Below are 18,843 nucleotides of genomic sequence, written 5' to 3'. Positions count from 1 at the left end.
TAAAATGTCATTAAAGTAAATGAAGTTTGGGTTTGTTAGGTGTAAACACAATAAAAATGGCTACATGACAGTTAGCTTCAGAAAAAGCTGCTTTATATTGTAAAACAAACTATTAATCAACTGAATCAGTTGACAGATATTTGTAATCAATTAGTTGACAAGGAATGTATGAGAAATGCTCCTAGAAAATAACATTTAGAAATGTAAGGTTGCATTTCATATTCTTGGTTTGTGTAAACTCCACAGACATAGCCTCTGTATTCCCGCAGCTGGAAAACTTTGGAAAGTATTCAACACTTCGGATGTTTGACACATGGACATGCTGGATCTCACTGACCAGTGGTGTGTTCAGGGTTTTGTCCATGAGCCATGATTTCAACGTTTTTTTACCTTTCTTTTATTCATTATTTTTGGGGATTCTTCCTTATATTTGACAGTAAAAAGTCCAGAGCTGACAGGAAATGAGGGTATAAAGATATGCAGCAGGTCCGTATGCAGACAGACTTGACTCAGTGACATTGTGGTTACATGGTCAGCATCTTAAACTCCTAGGCCACCAGGGTGCTTCTCTGTTTTTTATGTTGCTGACTTTATCTTAAATGTACAGGAAACTCAAATTCATGAATTTGAAAAAAGGTGTTAACTATGTTACTGGTCCTCCCAGCAGCTCTTTGAAAAATCATCAATAGCTGTTAATTGCTCCTATGTTGTTGTTTTTTATATGTTATTGACAGTTATAATTCCAACTGACAGAATACTGTCATGCAATCTGTGAAGTGTTGAACAGTGCTAGCTTTTCACCATAAAATCTGCATGAAACATGTTCCAAGTGACAAAGAAAAGAGATGTGCAGCATGAATTTCATCAGAACTGGATACAAAACAAACTGAGCTGGCAAACTACTTAGCGCAGGGGGCTCTGCAACAGCTCAGTTGTTGGGATTTTAGGAAACTCTAACAGGTGAGCTTTGTCCAGATCTGGTGCTACGACTTATAAAGATTTGATGCATAATACTCTGGATAATAATTATTTGAATAATAATTTGTGGCTGATATGTTTTTTTCCACAAAAAGTTTCAGTTAACTATTTTTTCACGCCGCAGGTAGCATGGAGCAGAAAATGAATCAGCTGCCTTGTGCAATTTAAACTTACATCAGTGAACCCCTTTTCATTATTCTAATCCACTGAGATTTAGAATACTTACTGGCTGCTCCTCACTCCTTTTTCAAGGCTGGACATACAGTATAAAAAGTAAACTGAGAACCAAGAAAACATCTGTCACATCTGGAAAATTAATTAGCCTTGGATTTTAAAAAAGAGGTGGGTGCTTTTGTGTAGAGGAAAAGATGAGGGAAAGAATCATTTGGTTTAAAGTAAAACAGCTTATCAACTTCCTTATTGTTTTATATTGTATTAAAGGGAAACTCCACCAATCTTACATATCAGCGTGTGTTTCCGGGTGTTGGGGAGTACTACTGCATATGTGAGAAAGTAGTAAAAGCCTTCTGTGTCTCCAGAGGGAGCTCTATGAAATCAGATAAATTGCCTCAAGTGTTGTCACTCGAGTCAGTATCAGTTGGGGCTGAGGAGGTTTAAATGAAAAAAATTAAAAGAAGTGACTCAGATATGGCATCTCATCTCACTTCAGAGAGTACGGCCTATCAGATATGTCAACAGTGTTTTTTAGTTCACTTTGCAGTATATTATTGTGGCACACAGAATGACAGAAATGAAAGGACACGCCCCCTGGTCACAGAAAAATGTCATTTTTGTGGCGAGCTGCATTTTGTCACTCTTTGGTGTGGTTTTGAGTGGTGTGGCAGCTGTGGGCAACAAATACTGTAGGAATCATTCATATTCATTTAGCCTACAGGTAAATACAGACTAATTTTCTGACTTTCCTGCTTTAACCTCATTAAATGTTATTTTCTGTACTGATTTTGGTTGGAGTGTTTAATTGAAATAACTTATCTGTCATTATAGCACATTTTCAGCAAGTATTTAGTTTGCTCTTCTTGGTAAAATCATCAAAGCAGCAGCGGATTGATGCCAGAGACAGACGTGGTGCTGAGACGTCTAGGACCCAATTTCAAACAAAATACAACTGGCTTTGTACTGCTCCATTAGTATGAACCTCCCACCTGTCTGTGCCTGTCCTTCCACCTGTGCAGTGTGGCTCTGCGCTGGTCACCAAAATACTACACAGACAGGCAAAGACAGTTTCAAGGTCAGGAAAATATCACACAGTCGGAGCGCCGTTTGTTCTGGTTGTTGCGCCTCCATGAAAACAGGGCCCATCATCTCTGATTCTACTTGCATCACAACTGTCCATCATGAGTCTGACAAGGTTTTAAAGTGCAATGATACAGTGGTAGAGTACACCTGTAATGTACATTATTTTTCTGCTCACTGTTTGAGATACATAGTTATGGTTTATGAATCATCTTTGCTTCAGTTTTACATTCATGGTATGTTTTTTGATTACTCTCAACTGAGCTTAATTGGAAACCAAAAGTAAAATGTAATTACCTTAAAGCTGATGACTAGACTTTTTTTTATGTCAGAGCACAGTTACAACAGATACAGGTTGAAATCCATTAAATCCATTAAATCAAGTACACAAAGTATAGCCTAAGTTATGTATATATTTCAGTTGCAGGCTGCTCTTACACCTGAAACTCATTGTTTGTATATCACCCCTCCCTGTTCATGCAACTTGTTGCCCAGTTTCATTGTGTTACAGTAGCCAAAAACATCAAACAGAAGTACAGATTTGACTTCACTTGATTTGAGAAGAATCATAGCCTCAGAACAGTGTGTTTCGCTCCTTTTACAAGGAAACAGTAGAGTTTAAATCCAATGCAGTTTAAGATAAGAGAATTGTATCATATTGATGACAGCATCCTGGTTCCATGTGTGATTAAAGGAGCGTAGGTCATGGTTCTGGCAGTATCTGCTCCAGGCCACCCTGAAACCAGACAAAATGAAATCACTCATCTCTCCACATGTGAAGGTTTTGTGCAGTGAACACATCATAGTCTGTATCTCAACTCATGCCTTACCAGGCTCCAATCTACTGACATCATCTGTCAGAAGCTCTGTGAAAGAAGCAAAACAATAGACGAACAAATATGAAATCTGGATTTGAATGGTAATTTAAAAAAACACCTTGAAAGGATTGCAAGTACAACATAATAAATGGTTTAAAAAGAACAAGCCTTGATGAGATTTTCTGTTATGTGTGGTAGTGGAATTTTTTTAAATGAGAGTTTTGTTAAAATGACATTGAAGAAAACTGTTCATGTTTTGTTTTGGGTTTTTTTGCCATTTTGGCATAGATGAACATGCTGAAAACTCAACACCTCATTTATCATTACGTTGTGGAAAATCTGTACAGACACAGAGCAATTAAATGAATCTCTGGCCATTTGGTGGCAGCAGAAACAAGCTGTTAACACTACACCAACATACTATATGACCTATAAATTTGATAAGGCGAACTTGTTACCAGTCAGTTGCCCATTTACACATCCAGCAGACACAGAACAACATTAGCATTAATTTGGAGTCGTGTTTGGTCCACCTGGTGAATCTCAGTCTAATATTCACTCTTTTTATCTTGGTCTCCACCAACTCCTGTGAATATATCTCTTTAGCTCAAAAAATGCTTCACTATGTTCCCCAGCTAGTGTAAAGTTCACTGGTAATGGCAGGTTCGAACCCAAAAGCACGACAAGGAGACAGATGAAGTTGCAAGGAGAGTTCAGTTTACTTTGCCAACAGGTGTTAACTGTGTTAGCTATTTGAAAAATCATCAATAGCTGTTTCACTAACAAAGACCACCGTCATCGGTGTGCATCGGCCCGGCGGCGGACAATGAACCTGGAAGAGCGAGAGGATTTGAGCTGCTGGCGAGAGAGTTGATTGAAGTAGAGTCTGTATAGAGTTGGAAAGTTTGTCTTTATCATCGTTTCGTAGGAGTGGGACGACCGTCTCCTTGAGAGCTCGCCGGAGGTGAGCAAACATCCGGTTGAAGATGTTAATCGCTTGGAAAAGAGCAGCGACCGAGTGGGCCATTGCGTGGACACGTGTGGAGCGTCTGGATCCCAGCTGATCAGAAGCGCAGCGTCTGGAGGAGAAGGGTTCTATGTGGATGTGGTGGTGAAGGAGACATCTCGTCGGTACTGCTGGATCTAGTCGTGGGCGGTATGTTGCCGAGGAACGTGGATCACGGAGCACGGGCAGGAGGTAAGTGTTTTCTATGCAAGCATGTCGTAGGTTGCATGAGACCTGAGAGAAAGGGGTTAGACACGCTTATATAGGTATGCACGGATGATTGAATTAGTGAGGCGCAAGTGATTGAATTTAGTGAGAGAGAGAGGCATGGTCTCGTTCCTGAACCTTTGTTATAATAATAACTCCATCAATTTTTCCTATGTTGTTTCTTTCAATGTGTGATTGAAAGTTACAATTCCAACATACAGAATACTGACATGGAGTCTGTAAAGTGTTGAACAGTGCCAGGTCTATTACAGGTAAAACTTGTACATTTTGCTAACATTTCATCATAAAATCTGCATGGAGCTTATTCCAAGTGACAAAGAAAAGGGATGTTTGTGTGCAACATGAATTTCATCACAAAACAAGCAGAGCTGGTCAACTATTGAAACTTTAATCATTGTCAAGTATCACTATTGATTAAAGAACATGAAGAGAGTGGACGGAGGATGTCGTCAGTAAGGCTTGTCTGAGACTAGCAAGGGTCAACAGAAGAGTCAGATTTAAATTGAGTTAGCTGACTGTGAGCTTGATCAAGATCATTAAGATTGTTGCAAATGTCAGAAGTATGAATGGTGATGTGATGATGAGAAGGATTATAGGCAGATGAAGTCAGGGCAAATTTGGAGCACCTCAGGAAGCCAAAAATAGCCAGCAAGAACATGAATTCTTGAGTTAAGTCAACCATGGGAGATATGTACAGTACCAGTCAAAAGTTTGGACACACTTTCTCGTTCAGCCCAAAGAAGGGCTGAAATGACAAAGTGGTACAGTTCATAGAGACAGAAGAGAGGCTGGGGACAGTTCAGGTGGCCAAAATGATTTCCAGACTGTGTTTATTTGCTGCTTTCACATGTAAACATGAGAGCATCTCAGCCCGGGATGGCACAGCAGTCTCCTCTTCTTCCTCTTCCTCCTCCTCCTCCTCCTCCTCCTCCTCACTGCCAGCAGCACTGGTACACTTAACAAAGAACCCTCTCTCTCCACGATAATGTCCTCATCAGTAACAGGCTCCTATACAGGGGTTGCCGTCATCAATTGCAAAAGTTAAAAAATAAAAAAAAATAGAATTACCGTTTTAATTTTTTTCCCACATGCTGTCATGTATGAAAAGACCCAAAAGGAACACTATAAGCAGACTACTTGAATACTATAAATGAATTATTTGAACAGCATTTGCACAGGAATGATTCTGTTCCAAGCTTATTGATCCATGTAAATGGTTAATCATTGTAACTGTGATCAGTATAAGTGGTTTCCACTGTTTTGTAACTTGGGAAATTGGAGGTCCTACATTAACAGTTGGCTATATTGATGAATAATGAATGTATACTGTTATAATGTGGTCTACCTCATAAGACTGGAGTATTCTTTCATAGAATATTTCATTATTGTGCATTAATAAAGGTCCAGTGCCTTTTCACATATGCATTTACATAATCAGATTTATTTTGCTGGCATTGGCAGCAGCAACATTAATGTTTTTTGTAATACTTGTAGTTTTAAGTTATTCAGTCATGATAATTTTCTTGTCTTGTGTAAGCTACTTTACATTGAATGTATTCCCAGGGCTCAGTTTTGGATGGACCTGATGAGACCTGAGAGACCCTGGACACTTAAGTGGCAGCCTTGAACACCAGTGTTTACTGAGATTGTGCTCCAGTAATGTTGTGCAAAAAGACCTGGATGAATGAACCAACCTCTGGAGCAAACACAGGATTCTCCAGACTTGCATCATGTCCTGGAGGGATTCCAAATGAACTCCGTCATTTTCCTCAGAGGTAATCCATATTAACTCAGAATGAATTGACCATATACATTCTTATACAAATGCAAAGTGTTGTATTATTGCATAGATTGCATCACACTCATTATGGGAAATACATTTGAATTATTGCATGTTTAGGAAAATAATATAATATATTAGTATAATATAAGCTCCTAAAACAAAAAGTATATTTTTTGTCTCATTCAGTAAGTATGAAGTGGGGGCTGAGAGTAAAGTACTTCCCCAAGGTCTTGACACCCCTAGTGTTAACATGTCAGCTTTGTAGACTAGGCCTATATTTTGTATATCGTACATATAGATAAGAGTAAGTCATGTATTTGATACATGCATTAATACTTTTTGTGAACCTACACTTTTAGATCTGTGAATGTTTTTAGTGTTCAATCTTTCTTGTATTCAGCACTGATCTGAACCTGTATCACATTATATATAGTTTTGTGGTACTTTATATATTTCTGTATACTAAGAAAATAAACAGGAAACACGTGTAAATCATGTGATATGTTGTCTGTTTTTGATGAGAAATTTGTTGTCACAATAGAACAATACTATGAATCTGAATTTCACTTTGTTGGTAAAATGACACATTTGAACCACTCCACGGCTAAATGTATTTAAAGAAGCAACCTTTACACCACTCAAGGGTTTTTGTTTCTGAAAGCAAATTGTTTTATTGGCATATAAAATTTCCCTCCACCCCTCCGATTTCATCGGGTGGGGGACAGTGATATAGTTTGATGTGGTTTGTTGTAAGATTCCATGTTGGTTTTCCTCCTGTCCTCCCCAATGTTTTGAGTCACCAGCCGCCACTGGCATGCACACATTCAGGTAAGAAGAGACAGAGGTGAAAGAGGCAGATAGAAAGAGGACTGATAAGATGCAGCTTTGAGGTCAGCAGTAAGCCATTGTATTACTCAAACAACAATTGCACAACAATATTGTTGGCAGAATGACGCATATTGTGTTGAAGTTCATTATTTCAGACTTTACTGGGGGCAAGACAAAAAAGTTTGCTGAACTTGGCTAGCAGCCAACCTCCATATCACTAGGTCTCGATCTCTTAACCCACTAATACTGCTTCTCCTATCAGTGTTGCAGTGTATGTATGCTATGTATGTATTAATTAGTAAGTTAAAGGGCCAAACTGTTGGTTTGGCTGTTGGTTCTTGTTTGTCAGTGCATAAATGATTTGATCCTCTATCACTGCTTGACTTGCAGGGATAGAGGAAGGGCCAGATATAAGGTGTTTCTTTATTAAACAACCTAAAAGACAAGTGAGTTCCACAAACTGTCAGCATACCTGCGTTTTACTGAACAATCAGTAGATGCACAAGTGAATGAAAACAGGTGTAAAATCTCAACATAAATTAAAAGAACTTTGATTTAGTGTGCCTGTACCTATGTATGCATCTTAAGTTACACATTGGCTGTGGTAAAGACAACTGTGTTCATTTTAATCATGTGAGTCACATATCCATATCCATTGTGCACACATATCTATGTTGTAGGATGAACAGCATTGTATGGGAAAGTCTGCTTTCTTTATCTCACTATTGTGCTTCTGCTGCTGTAATTCATTTTGGAAAATCAGCATGTAGTCACAGGACACAGCAAGGAGGAAAGAGAAGGCAGGGACAGTGTAGCAGAGACAGAGGAGAGTTACCAAGTAAAATATCATCCTAAAGGAAATGAAAACAGCAACCTCATTAACTTGTGAAATGTCTTCTGTCAGTGTTTTTTGCAGCTTAATTAATGTTAAATTGAACAGTTTTCAGCGCTCATCCTTTTTATTATTTCAGTTGTAGTTTGATGCTTTTTGATGTCATATTTTTATTGAATTAAAATAAAGCAAATAAAAGTAATGTAATTGAAGTGGAGTGTCACATAGTCTGGAAAACAGCAAGATTCAACATGCTGGAAAAAAACTGACAATTGATTTACAGTTCTTTTTTTTAATTGAAACTTTAATATATCATATATATTAAATATATATGATATATTAAAGTTAGAAGCATGATTTTGCTTTAACAACTAAAAGTCAGTAACTTCATTGTCACACACAGTGTGGGAACTTTGAGAGCTTCACAATCTTCTGCTTTGAATCTGTACTCAGATGTACAAAAGCTGATATACCACCCACAGATATCAGCACAGGCTTTTAAATGAATCCCAAACATCATTTCACAGCATCTGTCAGGACAATTTCTGAAGTGCAGCTAATATACAACTATGGAAGAAAATAATTGCAATAAAACTTTGTATTATATCAGCAACTGATCACCACACTGACTTTGAAAACCACCTTTCTGAATTTGTGTGGTCAATAATCACTTTCAAGTTGCTCAATTTCAAAAACTTTATTTCCAGTATATATTTTAGGGTTCTCAAATTCAGATAAAAAGTTCACCTCCCAGAGTCACCTCAAAAGCTATATTCAAGTTGCTCGATTCGCTCAAATCAGATTGAAAAATTCAAATCAAGTCAAAAACTCTAAAACTGGTTCCTTAAATACGCTTCTATATAATCTAGATGCTAAAATTCAGATCTGAACATAAGGGATTGATGGCACGTGAGTTCTCTATCTGAATTTGAGAACCCTAAAATAAATATATACTGGAAATAAAGTTTTTGGAATAGCACAACTTGAAAGTGACTATTGAGAATTTCACAAAATGAAAATTCATAGGATGGTTTTCAAAGTCAGATATTTCAGTGAAATAAATTCTGTGGTGTTTACATTTCAACATCAAGTATTCAGTAGTGATTAAATGTCGAAATTTGGTATTCATTTGCTGATATATTTCCAATTATTTGCTTCCATACACAACCGGATGCATCATTATCCTCACACACACATTCTCACTCACTCCCCACTCGGTCCCCGCCAAAGTCTGAGTGAGGATTTCACCCTTGGGTAGTAAGAAGAGAACAACAGTATGCAAGGTCTGCAGCTCGAATCAGTGACACGACACACAACATCCAACTTCATCCGTCACTACAAAACCCTCAAAGAAAGGTATGTAAATGTGGATTGCAGTAGAAATCACCCAATCATGTTTGAAATGTAACTTCTCAATATCTAGAAAAATGCAAATATTTAATAAAAAAAGTCAAGTCCTTTTGAGTTATCTGTCTCAAGTCTATGAATACCAAGTCAGATTCAAGTCGAGTATTTTATTAATGTTAGTCAAGCAAGTCTCAAGTCCTCAAATTTGTGACTCGAGTCCCCACCTCTGATGTTACTAGACCTCTGTAGCCTGCTCTTCATCTCTGCCTGAAGCTAGCAGCTCCTGGCAACATTAGCTTCTACTAGCATAACACTCCCATATCTCCAACTGAGCTGTCTGTGGTTGAGTTGCATTGTGGGTAATGTAAGCACCAGATTTTGTCATGGAAGAAGAATGTATGGAATAAATAGTAAGATGGACTGCACTCATATTGCGATGTCAGGAAGCTACCATGCAGGGTGCTGGTGCAGCCATCAGGAGCAATTTTGGATTCAGTACCTTGCTCAAGGACACTTTAGACTGGAGAGGCCGGGAACCGAACCGCCAATCTTCCGATTAGTGAACAACCCGCTCTACCTCCTGATCTACAGACAATATCTTTGGTTCTGCTGCATCCATTTATATTCTTTTGAAAGACAATGTCCATCATGAGTCTGACAATGTTTTAAGAGTGCAATGATAAATTGGTGGAGTACAACTTTAATGTACATAATTTTTATGCTTACTGTTTGGGGTACATAGTCATGGTTGATTAATCATCTTTGCTTCAATTTTGTCTACTCTCCACTGAACTTAATTTGAAACCAAAAGAAGAATGTAATTACCTCAAAGCTGATGACTAGACTACTGATTGTACATGACAGTACATATTTTAAAAAACACCACATTAACATATTGTTAGCAAACAGTTTAACAATTGCTATTTTATCATTTGGCTTATTATTAGAGCCTACACAAACTGGTGTCTATTTAACACACAATTACAACTAAGGGCTCATTGAGTTTGTTTTTACTGTAACATATACAGGCTTTTCCAAAATGACATCAAATAACTCTTGAATAATTAAACAGTCATTGGTGGCAACCAACATTTTAATCTGGTTTTTACATCAGAGCAGAGTTACAAGAGACACAGGTTGAAATCACCACATTTCTCTTTACTGTTGTTGTTGGTTCGATGTGTTGATTAAAGACGACATTCTGACAAATATGAGCGTAGGTCGCGGTTCTGGCAGTGTCTGCTCCAGGCCACCCTGAAACCAGACAGAATGGCGTCACTCATCTCTCCACATTTGAAGGTGTGTACAGTGAACACATCACAGTCTGTATCCGTGAGTCACATAATCAGGTCTTACCAGGCTGTAATGCCGTTGGGGTCCTTAACGACACGTTTGGCACAAGTGATCGCCGTGCGTACATCATCTGACAGAAGTGCTGTGAAAAAAACAAAAGCAAAACAAATAGGAGATTTGGATTTGAATGGTAATTTAAAATATTAGACATTAGAGGAACTGTAAGTACAACATTTGAAACATAATAAGTGGTTTACAGAAAAACTGAGCCTTTTTATAGCTCTCAGTAAAGATAATTCCACTTCTTTTCATGTGTGTATTGGTGGAAATCCTGGTAATAAAAGTTTAGTTAAGAGGATATTGAAGCCAATATACTGTATATATACGGTTTATATATCTTGCCATTTGGGCATACTCCATGACAAGCTGAAAACATAACATCTGATGTACTATCAGCTTATAAAGTTCTTGAGGCAAATGTGTTTGCAAACAGCCACCTACTTCCACATCTAGTAGACACAGAGTAACATCATTATCCCTCTGCAGACTTTTTTGTATCCATCTGATGAATGTAAGTCCGATATTCACTGTCCTTTTGGCTCTGTTTTTGTCTCCACCAACTCTTGAGAAAAATATCTGGCTCTTTAGCTGCTAAATGCTCCACTATGTTCATCACTGTATCGGTTTGCCATTTGGTGCTGGGCAGGTAGTGGACACTGGGTTTATCAGTGCTTGTTTGTTGAAAATAGCTGCCTGCTGCTGCTGGATATGAGGTTGATGAGAGCTTTGGGACTGAATTAAACAGTAAACGTGCTGTAAAACAAAAACTAGGAGCTAAAAGAAGCTGAAAAGATCTGTAGAGCAGCAGATTTGGTAAGAACACTTACACACTGGACACTTACATTATGCAGAGTCATATAAAGTTTGGTAAAGTTCAGGACACAACAGGATTGGTGACAAAACATGGAAGCCTACATGGTAACTAATAAAATACAGTAATAGGAAAATGTCCCTTTGTGGTTTCAGTTACAGTGTGGTGGTTCATCACTGACCACTGCATCTGATGCCGCAGCCATTTGATGCGCGGGGGGTGTTGCCGTCGTCACACCAGTAGCGGCTGTTGATCTGGAAGATGCCATAGTCAGTGGATCCGTCTCTGTTGCGGTTGGTGGCTCGGGTGTTGAACCTTGACTCATGCTCGGTCAGACAAACCCCTGCAGAGGAGACAGAACAGACCACCTGAAACATTATTTTGTCAAACCACTGACATACTATTTCCAAAATCAACGATTAACTTTCAAGCTTAAGTGGCAGACTTTTTTTAATCCAGCACCATAAACATCAATTCTGCATTCATTTTTGTCAACATTATGGTTGCGCGTCAATACGGTTTAATACTCCATTCATATCAACACAGTGATGCAGGTTTAACCCACATCAGGGGTCTATCTGCACGGGTCAACCCCTGTAGGCCAGCCCTCCTTCATGACCCTCCTCTTGACCAGGGTTGGGCACTGGTCTGACGCAGGTAGATTTTCACATAAATTGGGCCCTCGACGCAGGTTGCCATTTAGGAATCTGATTGGTTTTGTTGTGAGGTACGCAAGTATGATGTAACAAACACAACATCCACCACTTTTATGTACACCGATGCTATGCCCGGCTGGGCAGTGATGTATGTGGAAATGCTGCAGTGGACCCAGGCTGGACCTGCATCTTATGTGAATAGTGACAAGGCAGGTTGGACCAGTGTCATAGTAGATACCATTACACAAAAAGTTCATATTGACTTTATGTTACAAATTAAGAAAGTCTGATAATTTATTTCCATATCGCACCAAAATGAATGGAACAATGGCTGGCTTTAAAGGTGGAAAAGTTTCATTGAAATTTCTACGACATATTGGCATGGTTTACAAAATTAACTGTGACGTTAAGTATGTCACTTGTAGTGAATGGGCAGGTATAGCCCTTTAACATTGATGTTATGTTGTGTTGCTGTTAGTTAAGAAATAGAAATGCATGTAAATGAGTAACATTTCTGTTGGTGACTGCGTGCATGAACTAACAAGCTTGTTACTCACAGTTTGCCAGGCTGATGCCGTGGTGACCGTCCATGCCATTGCTCTTCAGCACTCGGGCCCATTCACATTTCTGATAGACTCTAGCGTTGGCCAAAGTCACCAAGAGCAAGAACACCAGAGTCTTCATGATGGACTCTCTGCAAGAGCGAATGTTTCAACAGCTGATGCTAAATGTCCTTTTATAGAGAAGTTCAGCTGAAACTGCTGTGGCCGCTTCTTCCAAACTCCTTATTTGTCCAGTACCAACAAAGCTTTCGAAACATGGGAAAATTTTTAAAAATGTAATCGTGTTTTTTTTTCATTTGAACTTTGAACAGCTGTTTGTTTTTTTCAGACAGAGTGTGTTCTCAGTGTGATAATACAGACTGATGTGAGGGACTGATAAAGATAAAGTGCAGGTGCAAATTCATCTGCAGCAAAGAGCTGTAACAAGAAAATCTGACAGAGTTATACACTTGTGTGGCTGAAAAGACAAACTATGGTCTAAGAGTCCTACCTGACTTTAAAAAAACCTTGACTTTAAGGTTGTGTGATAAGCAAATGATGTTGACTTTCAGTGTTACTCACCAAAACTCATTCTGTGTATCCCTGAGTCCTGACAAATGTAATGAATGCATTTATTTCATCAAAAAACCCAATTTGCAAAGTCAATTTTACATCCAAGTTTACTAGTTTGGGGTCTTCTTCTTCTTTGCTTTTGCTGGCACATTGCTACATGTTTTATAGCACTGTCAACTGACTCTGTAACACTTTCAACAAAGTTCATGGAAGTTGAAAGGCTGTGACTCTGACTGATATTGAAAGAAAGTTCAAACTTCACTGTTTCATAATATTTGTTCAAATGTCTGAGAGTTAAAAACAAACAGCACATTGAATAATATGATGAACATGGAAAGCAGCCTCTCTGATTTTTATGGAACTCCCCAGAACAGGAACCTGGTTCTGTTTCTACTTGAACTGTGCAGGGTTATCAGCCACTGCAACAGTAAGACTCCTTAAGTGTTTCTGATCAGTTCTATGGCAGTTCATTGCCAAAACTAGTATCAGGATGAGATTACACAGAAAAAAGTTATTAGACAGATATATTTATTGTTGGTGTTAGTCTCTTTGGGGGCATTTGCTGTAACAATGAAAACTGAAAATAATAGTAAACTTAAGTCTAAGTCTACTTAATGGTAGAGAGAAGGGAAATCATCTCTAGACAGCTGTGTATTGACTTTGTATTTGTGAGAAGACGGGTTTTTTTTCCCATTCACTTCAATACAGTCACTTTCTTGGAACAGCCTCTAGTGGACATTAGAGGAACTGCAGCTTTATTAGGATCAATCTAAGACATTTGAAGTCAGGACATTTTCAGAATATGAGGACATTTGTAAAAGTGGTGGACATTTTTAGTCAGTAAGGACAGTTTTGGAAGGTGTAAATATTTTTGCAACGTGGGGATATTTTTGAAAAGTGAGGGCATTTGTGGGACGTGAAGACACTTCTTAAAAATTAGGACATTTGTGGAAAGTAAGCAAATGTTTAGGAGGTGAAAATATCTTTTACACTTTCTCAAGATGTCATTTTTGAAAAGTGAGGACATTTTTTAAATGAGGACATTATTTTAAGTGAGAAAATTTTGGAAAATTATGGTATTTTGTGGAATGGAAGGACATTTTTTTGACAAGCCCTCCAAATTAAACAACCAAATATGTAATTTGACCATGTGACTCCAGAACGACACATACACTATGGGAGCGTTTCCCTATTGGCAGTAGTCATCAGGACAACATAATTTGTCTGTGACTTTCCAAAACCATTACAAATCACTGTTAAAAAATAATGATGTTTTATAATGTGACAATGCTGTGGTTAGGTAGTCTTGTTAGGTTTAGGGAAAAATCATGGTTTGGGTTAAAATGATCACTTTGTTAAGGTTAGAGAAACCCATGGTGTGGGTTAAAATTTCTACTTCCTTGCAGTTAGGCAAGGAAGTATGGCTACAATAATAACCACAGGGTTAAGGTTAGGGGGGATTGAAGTTATGTTTTTAAAAAATTGTCCTGATTCACGGTTGGAAACAGGAAACAAAGAGCCGTCTCCAGTGGCAGAGTCCACCGTTGGGTTAATGCCTCCATCAACCCAACCCGCCACCTCTAAATGAAGAAATTTGTCCACTTATATAGAAGTTATTTCCACTTCTCTGGGTCATAATTTCTACAGCTTCTTGATGGCACCTGTCACTCAAATGTAACTATATGTTCCTTTGGGCGACTGACATTACGACCTATTGTGTGATTTTTCTTGGGAGGACAGTCTCTTTTTTGAAAATGAAGACATTTTATCTGCACCTCACGTCTTCAAAAACTGCTTAAGGGACTTGGTTTTAGGATTACAGTTAGAATTGAGTGTAGGTTAAGGTTAGGAAGGGGGTCCTCAGTACAGTACAGAAATACAAGTGTGTGTACTAAATGGCATACACTGTACAGAGAGTGATGTCAGTATTTACTGAATTAACATTAGAGCTGTCACTGGGTAAAATTGACCCCTATACGAAATTCATTAATTTCTGCGTGGTTTATGTTTAAACATTCAAAGTTGCTAGGCAACGGTGTTCTTTGCAGTGTGTAATCTGACAACTACGCAAGTCATAACTGAATTATAGAAAGAGCAGAGGAGAATGACCTGCAATAAAACATTCACCAAGTTCCTGGAGTGCAGGAAAGCTGTCTGTGGAAAATGCACAGTCAAGGTGCTGAATGTCTGCTCAGAGTGTGTTTAAGGGACACGTATAAACAGATGTGTTCAAATGAAGATGATTTAACCTCCTCACAAACATTCATTATATGTAAAATGTATTATTAATTAACTGATTATTCATTCAGTTTTGTTTTGACATGTTACTGCTTATTGTTTATAGACTATTTAGAATTATTTTCCCATTGCCTTGCTCTGTTTTCATGAACAGAACATCAAAAGAGAAATATGATGAGGTTATGATGTTATGATGATGTTATAAATATAAAGCTTTAATTACCTCAAGTTTCTTGGTGACGTTCTCTCATTCATACATTGTTAATATTAATAACTGATTAGGTGAAATTGCACGCTTGACATTGTTGCAACATTAACGACCCATAAGCGCTGTGGTTGTTTATTGTTCTTATTATGGCTCATTATTGTCCATTTGGGGTATTTAGGCTACTTTGGTAATTGAAATAACATAGGTTATGTCATTATGTGATGAATGTGGTTTCATAATAATATCACACCACCCAAATGTGCAAATATTTCCTTCTAATATCCATTTTCAGTTTCATTTTAGAGTGATTTATACCGACAGCCACGCAAAGCCATTAGTTTTCTCAAAGATACTGACAAGAGAACCAAAACACAGGTGATGATTAAACAAACTCATTTTGTGACTTTAGACATTCCTTTGAGAAGACACTGCCTTAATAGAATGACAGAGTCCATTTTGTATTACACATTAATCAACTTGTTTTTATCATTTATCATTAGTCGGTGAAATTGTTCGGTCTCCTGGGCGTCTGACATACAATTACACAAAGTTAGAAAACTAAAAGAACAGGAGCTGCCTGTCACCGCCGGTTCCATTCAGAGACATTTTATCATACAGAGCTGTAATCACAGTCATAATGGAGTTCCTGAACTCCATTTACTGCTCTAACTTTCTCAATTCACTTGATGCACTGTGTTTTCAGACTCTTCTTCATCAAAACGCAGTCGCTCTCCTCTCCCTCTGTCTCGTCTCAAACCTGAAGCACAGGCACAGAACGCAATTAATCAGCCGGCCGAGCGAAGGCAGTCGGATCAATTAATCTGCTCACAGAGGAGAAACGAGAATGGATCCATCTGAGTCAGAGTGAGAGAGAGAAAGAGAGAGAGAGAGAGAGAGCCTGAGGAGATGTTGAAACAGTGTAAACAATTATGGAGGAGGGATGCAGGTTAGATACAGCTCTGAATTTGTTAAAATTTTTCACAGCTCTGCAAAGAAGAAAAGACTTCTCCTGTTGAAATGTTGTTGATTTATTACTTTTCTCTCTTATTTCATGAATCTCATTATATCTGCACACATAATAACAAGTCAAGCTAGAGATTTGTCTCAAAGGGCTTTACATTGTGTACATCATATGACACATCTATACTTAGACTCCTAGACTCCTCCTTAGACCTTATTCAGATAAGGAAAAAACCCCAAAAAAACCCTTTAATGGGAACAACAGGGGAAACCTCAGGAAAAGCAACAGATGGAGGATCCATCTTCCAAGACATGCAGATATACAATGTTCAACTAATCCAGACCTCTATTGGCTGTCTCTTGTCTGTCGGGAACAAAAGTGGAAGGCGTGAGATATTATTATAAAGCCAAAAAGCCCAGAGGGAAGAATTGGGTGGTTGAAAGGGTCAATAAAATGTCGGATTTTGACACGAGAGACTGCAATTTGTCTCCCGTTTCCTACCGATGGTCAGCGTTGGTTTCTCTTAACCATGACCGAGATTGTTCCATAACCTAAACCAACAAGCTAGTATCTTAACTATGACGATCTTTCCCTAAACCTAACCAAGTTGCTTTTGTGTCTTAACCTGACTGTGGACCACAATTTTTTTTTCTTGGACAAATGCAAAAAGACTAAAACATGACATCTATATTTTTTTAGGCTTACTGTAAAACGGTAATGAGCATGAATAATAAAAGACCGCATCACTTGCAAGGCCTTCATCATTATGCACATTCATACAGCTACACACTGACTGTCAGTAACAGATGCTTTAACTATGTACAACACATTGAGCGTAGACAGGGAAGACAATGAAAGTGGATGTGATTTCTAGATCTGCTGCAAGATAGCCTCAGTCGGTTAACCATCCTGAGTCACGATAGTCCTGTAAACTGCGGCGGGTCCAGAGACTGAAACTATCCACCCAACCCACCCTCTGAATGAGGAAATTTGTCAACTTATACGTCATCTGAACGGCACCACTTCACTGGGTCATAATGACTACGGCCACTAGATGACATCTGTCACTCAAATGTAACTACATGTCATTTTTGGGCGACTGACATTACAACCTTCCATTTTTCTTGGGAGGACAGTCTGTTTTTTGAAAATGAAAACACTTTGTCCGCTCCTCACGTCTTCAAAAACTGCTTGAGGGTTTACACGGGATATCCAAAGGATATTTGATGATTCTGCAAAACCCAGGATTACATCCTGTGCTAAGATTTTTGTTTTAATTATTTCTATTTACAATATGTGCACATGGCAACTAAGGTATGGTAAACCAGAGATTGTGGTTATGGCAGAAACCGCAGGTTAGGTAAAGATCGTTGCTACAGTTTTATGGAAACCCATATTCAACTGTTGGTCTGTGACATGGTGGTTTGGTGTGTACTTGGTCATAAACAAAAGTATTGGACAAACTGAAATTTTGACCGCATTGTGCTGCTAGATGAAAAGTCAGGAAATCACCAAATGGATTACAATTTATCCTCAGGGGGACATAAACGTGTTATCAAATTTTGTGTCAATCCATCCAATAGTAGTTCAGACATTTCACTCAAAACCACAAATGTCAGTCTCATGTGTTGCTACAGGAAAAGTCAGGGGATCAACAAAGTCAGAGGGATTCATCGACTGGGCACCATGAATGTGTGTACGTTGTTTCATGGCAATACATCCAATAGCTTTTAAGATATTTCAACAGACCAAAGTGGTAGACTGACAGACCAACCTTGCCATCCGTACATTGACACTGCTAGCTTGGCGAAAACCATAATGACAAGGTCTGTCCCATGGAACTGTGAAGTGGGAGGAGCTATTTCGGCCACCCCTGGCTCCTGAAGTAAAAACCACCATTCATTTCCCCATAGACAATGTTACATGACACAGTAGGAGCACTTCTACAGCTTGGATCAACATGAAACTCTTCCAGTTAAATCATTAGTACAAAAGATTAACAACTGTGTTAGAAAATATCTGAATCTTTAGTAAGAAGTCATTTTTCATAGTATTTGTAGCCATCCGCTTTGCCAAAATCATGGAAAAAAACATGATTTCTCAGAAATGAAGTTGAAATAATTGAAACTGGTGGTCATAACATAATAACAGAATCATTCCATTACTCAGGAGAGTCTGAGTTTCGTTGTTCAGTAACACTGAGAAGATTGTTTAAAAAAGTTTTTGAAATGAGAATACAGAATGGGGAAAACACTCCTGGAACTAGCTGCTTCAACTTCCTAACTCTATTCCAGAGGATTTGAGAGATGAAGCCTCGTCATGTGAATTTGAAGAAAAGTACATTCAGGTGACCCTATTGAACTCATTTGGCCATGAAATGATCATGTGAGCAGATGGTAACAAGTCAGGCCCAAGCTAAACTGATCA

General features: G+C 38.4%; 1 protein-coding gene across 2 annotated transcripts; it reads right to left on the bottom strand.

The window, feature by feature from the left end:
* Nucleotides 1-2,850: 2,850 nt before the first annotated feature.
* On the bottom strand, nucleotides 2,851-13,132 carry lyz (lysozyme). Of its 2 annotated transcripts, none has more exons than XM_044334690.1 (4): nucleotides 12,452-13,132; nucleotides 11,420-11,581; nucleotides 10,431-10,509; nucleotides 2,851-2,968 (listed from the first exon to the last, which is right to left on the bottom strand). In XM_044334690.1, exons 1-4 carry the CDS (start codon nucleotides 12,576-12,578, stop codon nucleotides 2,851-2,853), a joined length of 486 nt encoding a protein of 161 aa, XP_044190625.1. In that variant the 5' UTR covers nucleotides 12,579-13,132. The 2 variants fall into 2 exon arrangements, with proteins under 2 accessions (XP_044190625.1, XP_044190626.1); XM_044334691.1 differs by lacking the exon at nucleotides 2,851-2,968 and adding an exon at nucleotides 10,150-10,328 and having other exon boundaries at nucleotides 12,452-13,124.
* Between the last annotated feature and the right edge of the window lie 5,711 nt (nucleotides 13,133-18,843).

The sequence above is a fragment of the Thunnus albacares genome, chromosome 18, assembly GCF_914725855.1.
Source record: "Thunnus albacares chromosome 18, fThuAlb1.1, whole genome shotgun sequence".
NCBI classification, from domain to species: Eukaryota; Metazoa; Chordata; class Actinopteri; order Scombriformes; family Scombridae; genus Thunnus; species Thunnus albacares.
Note: the sequence above shows the minus strand (reverse complement) of the source record. Positions and strands in the feature narration are given on the sequence as shown.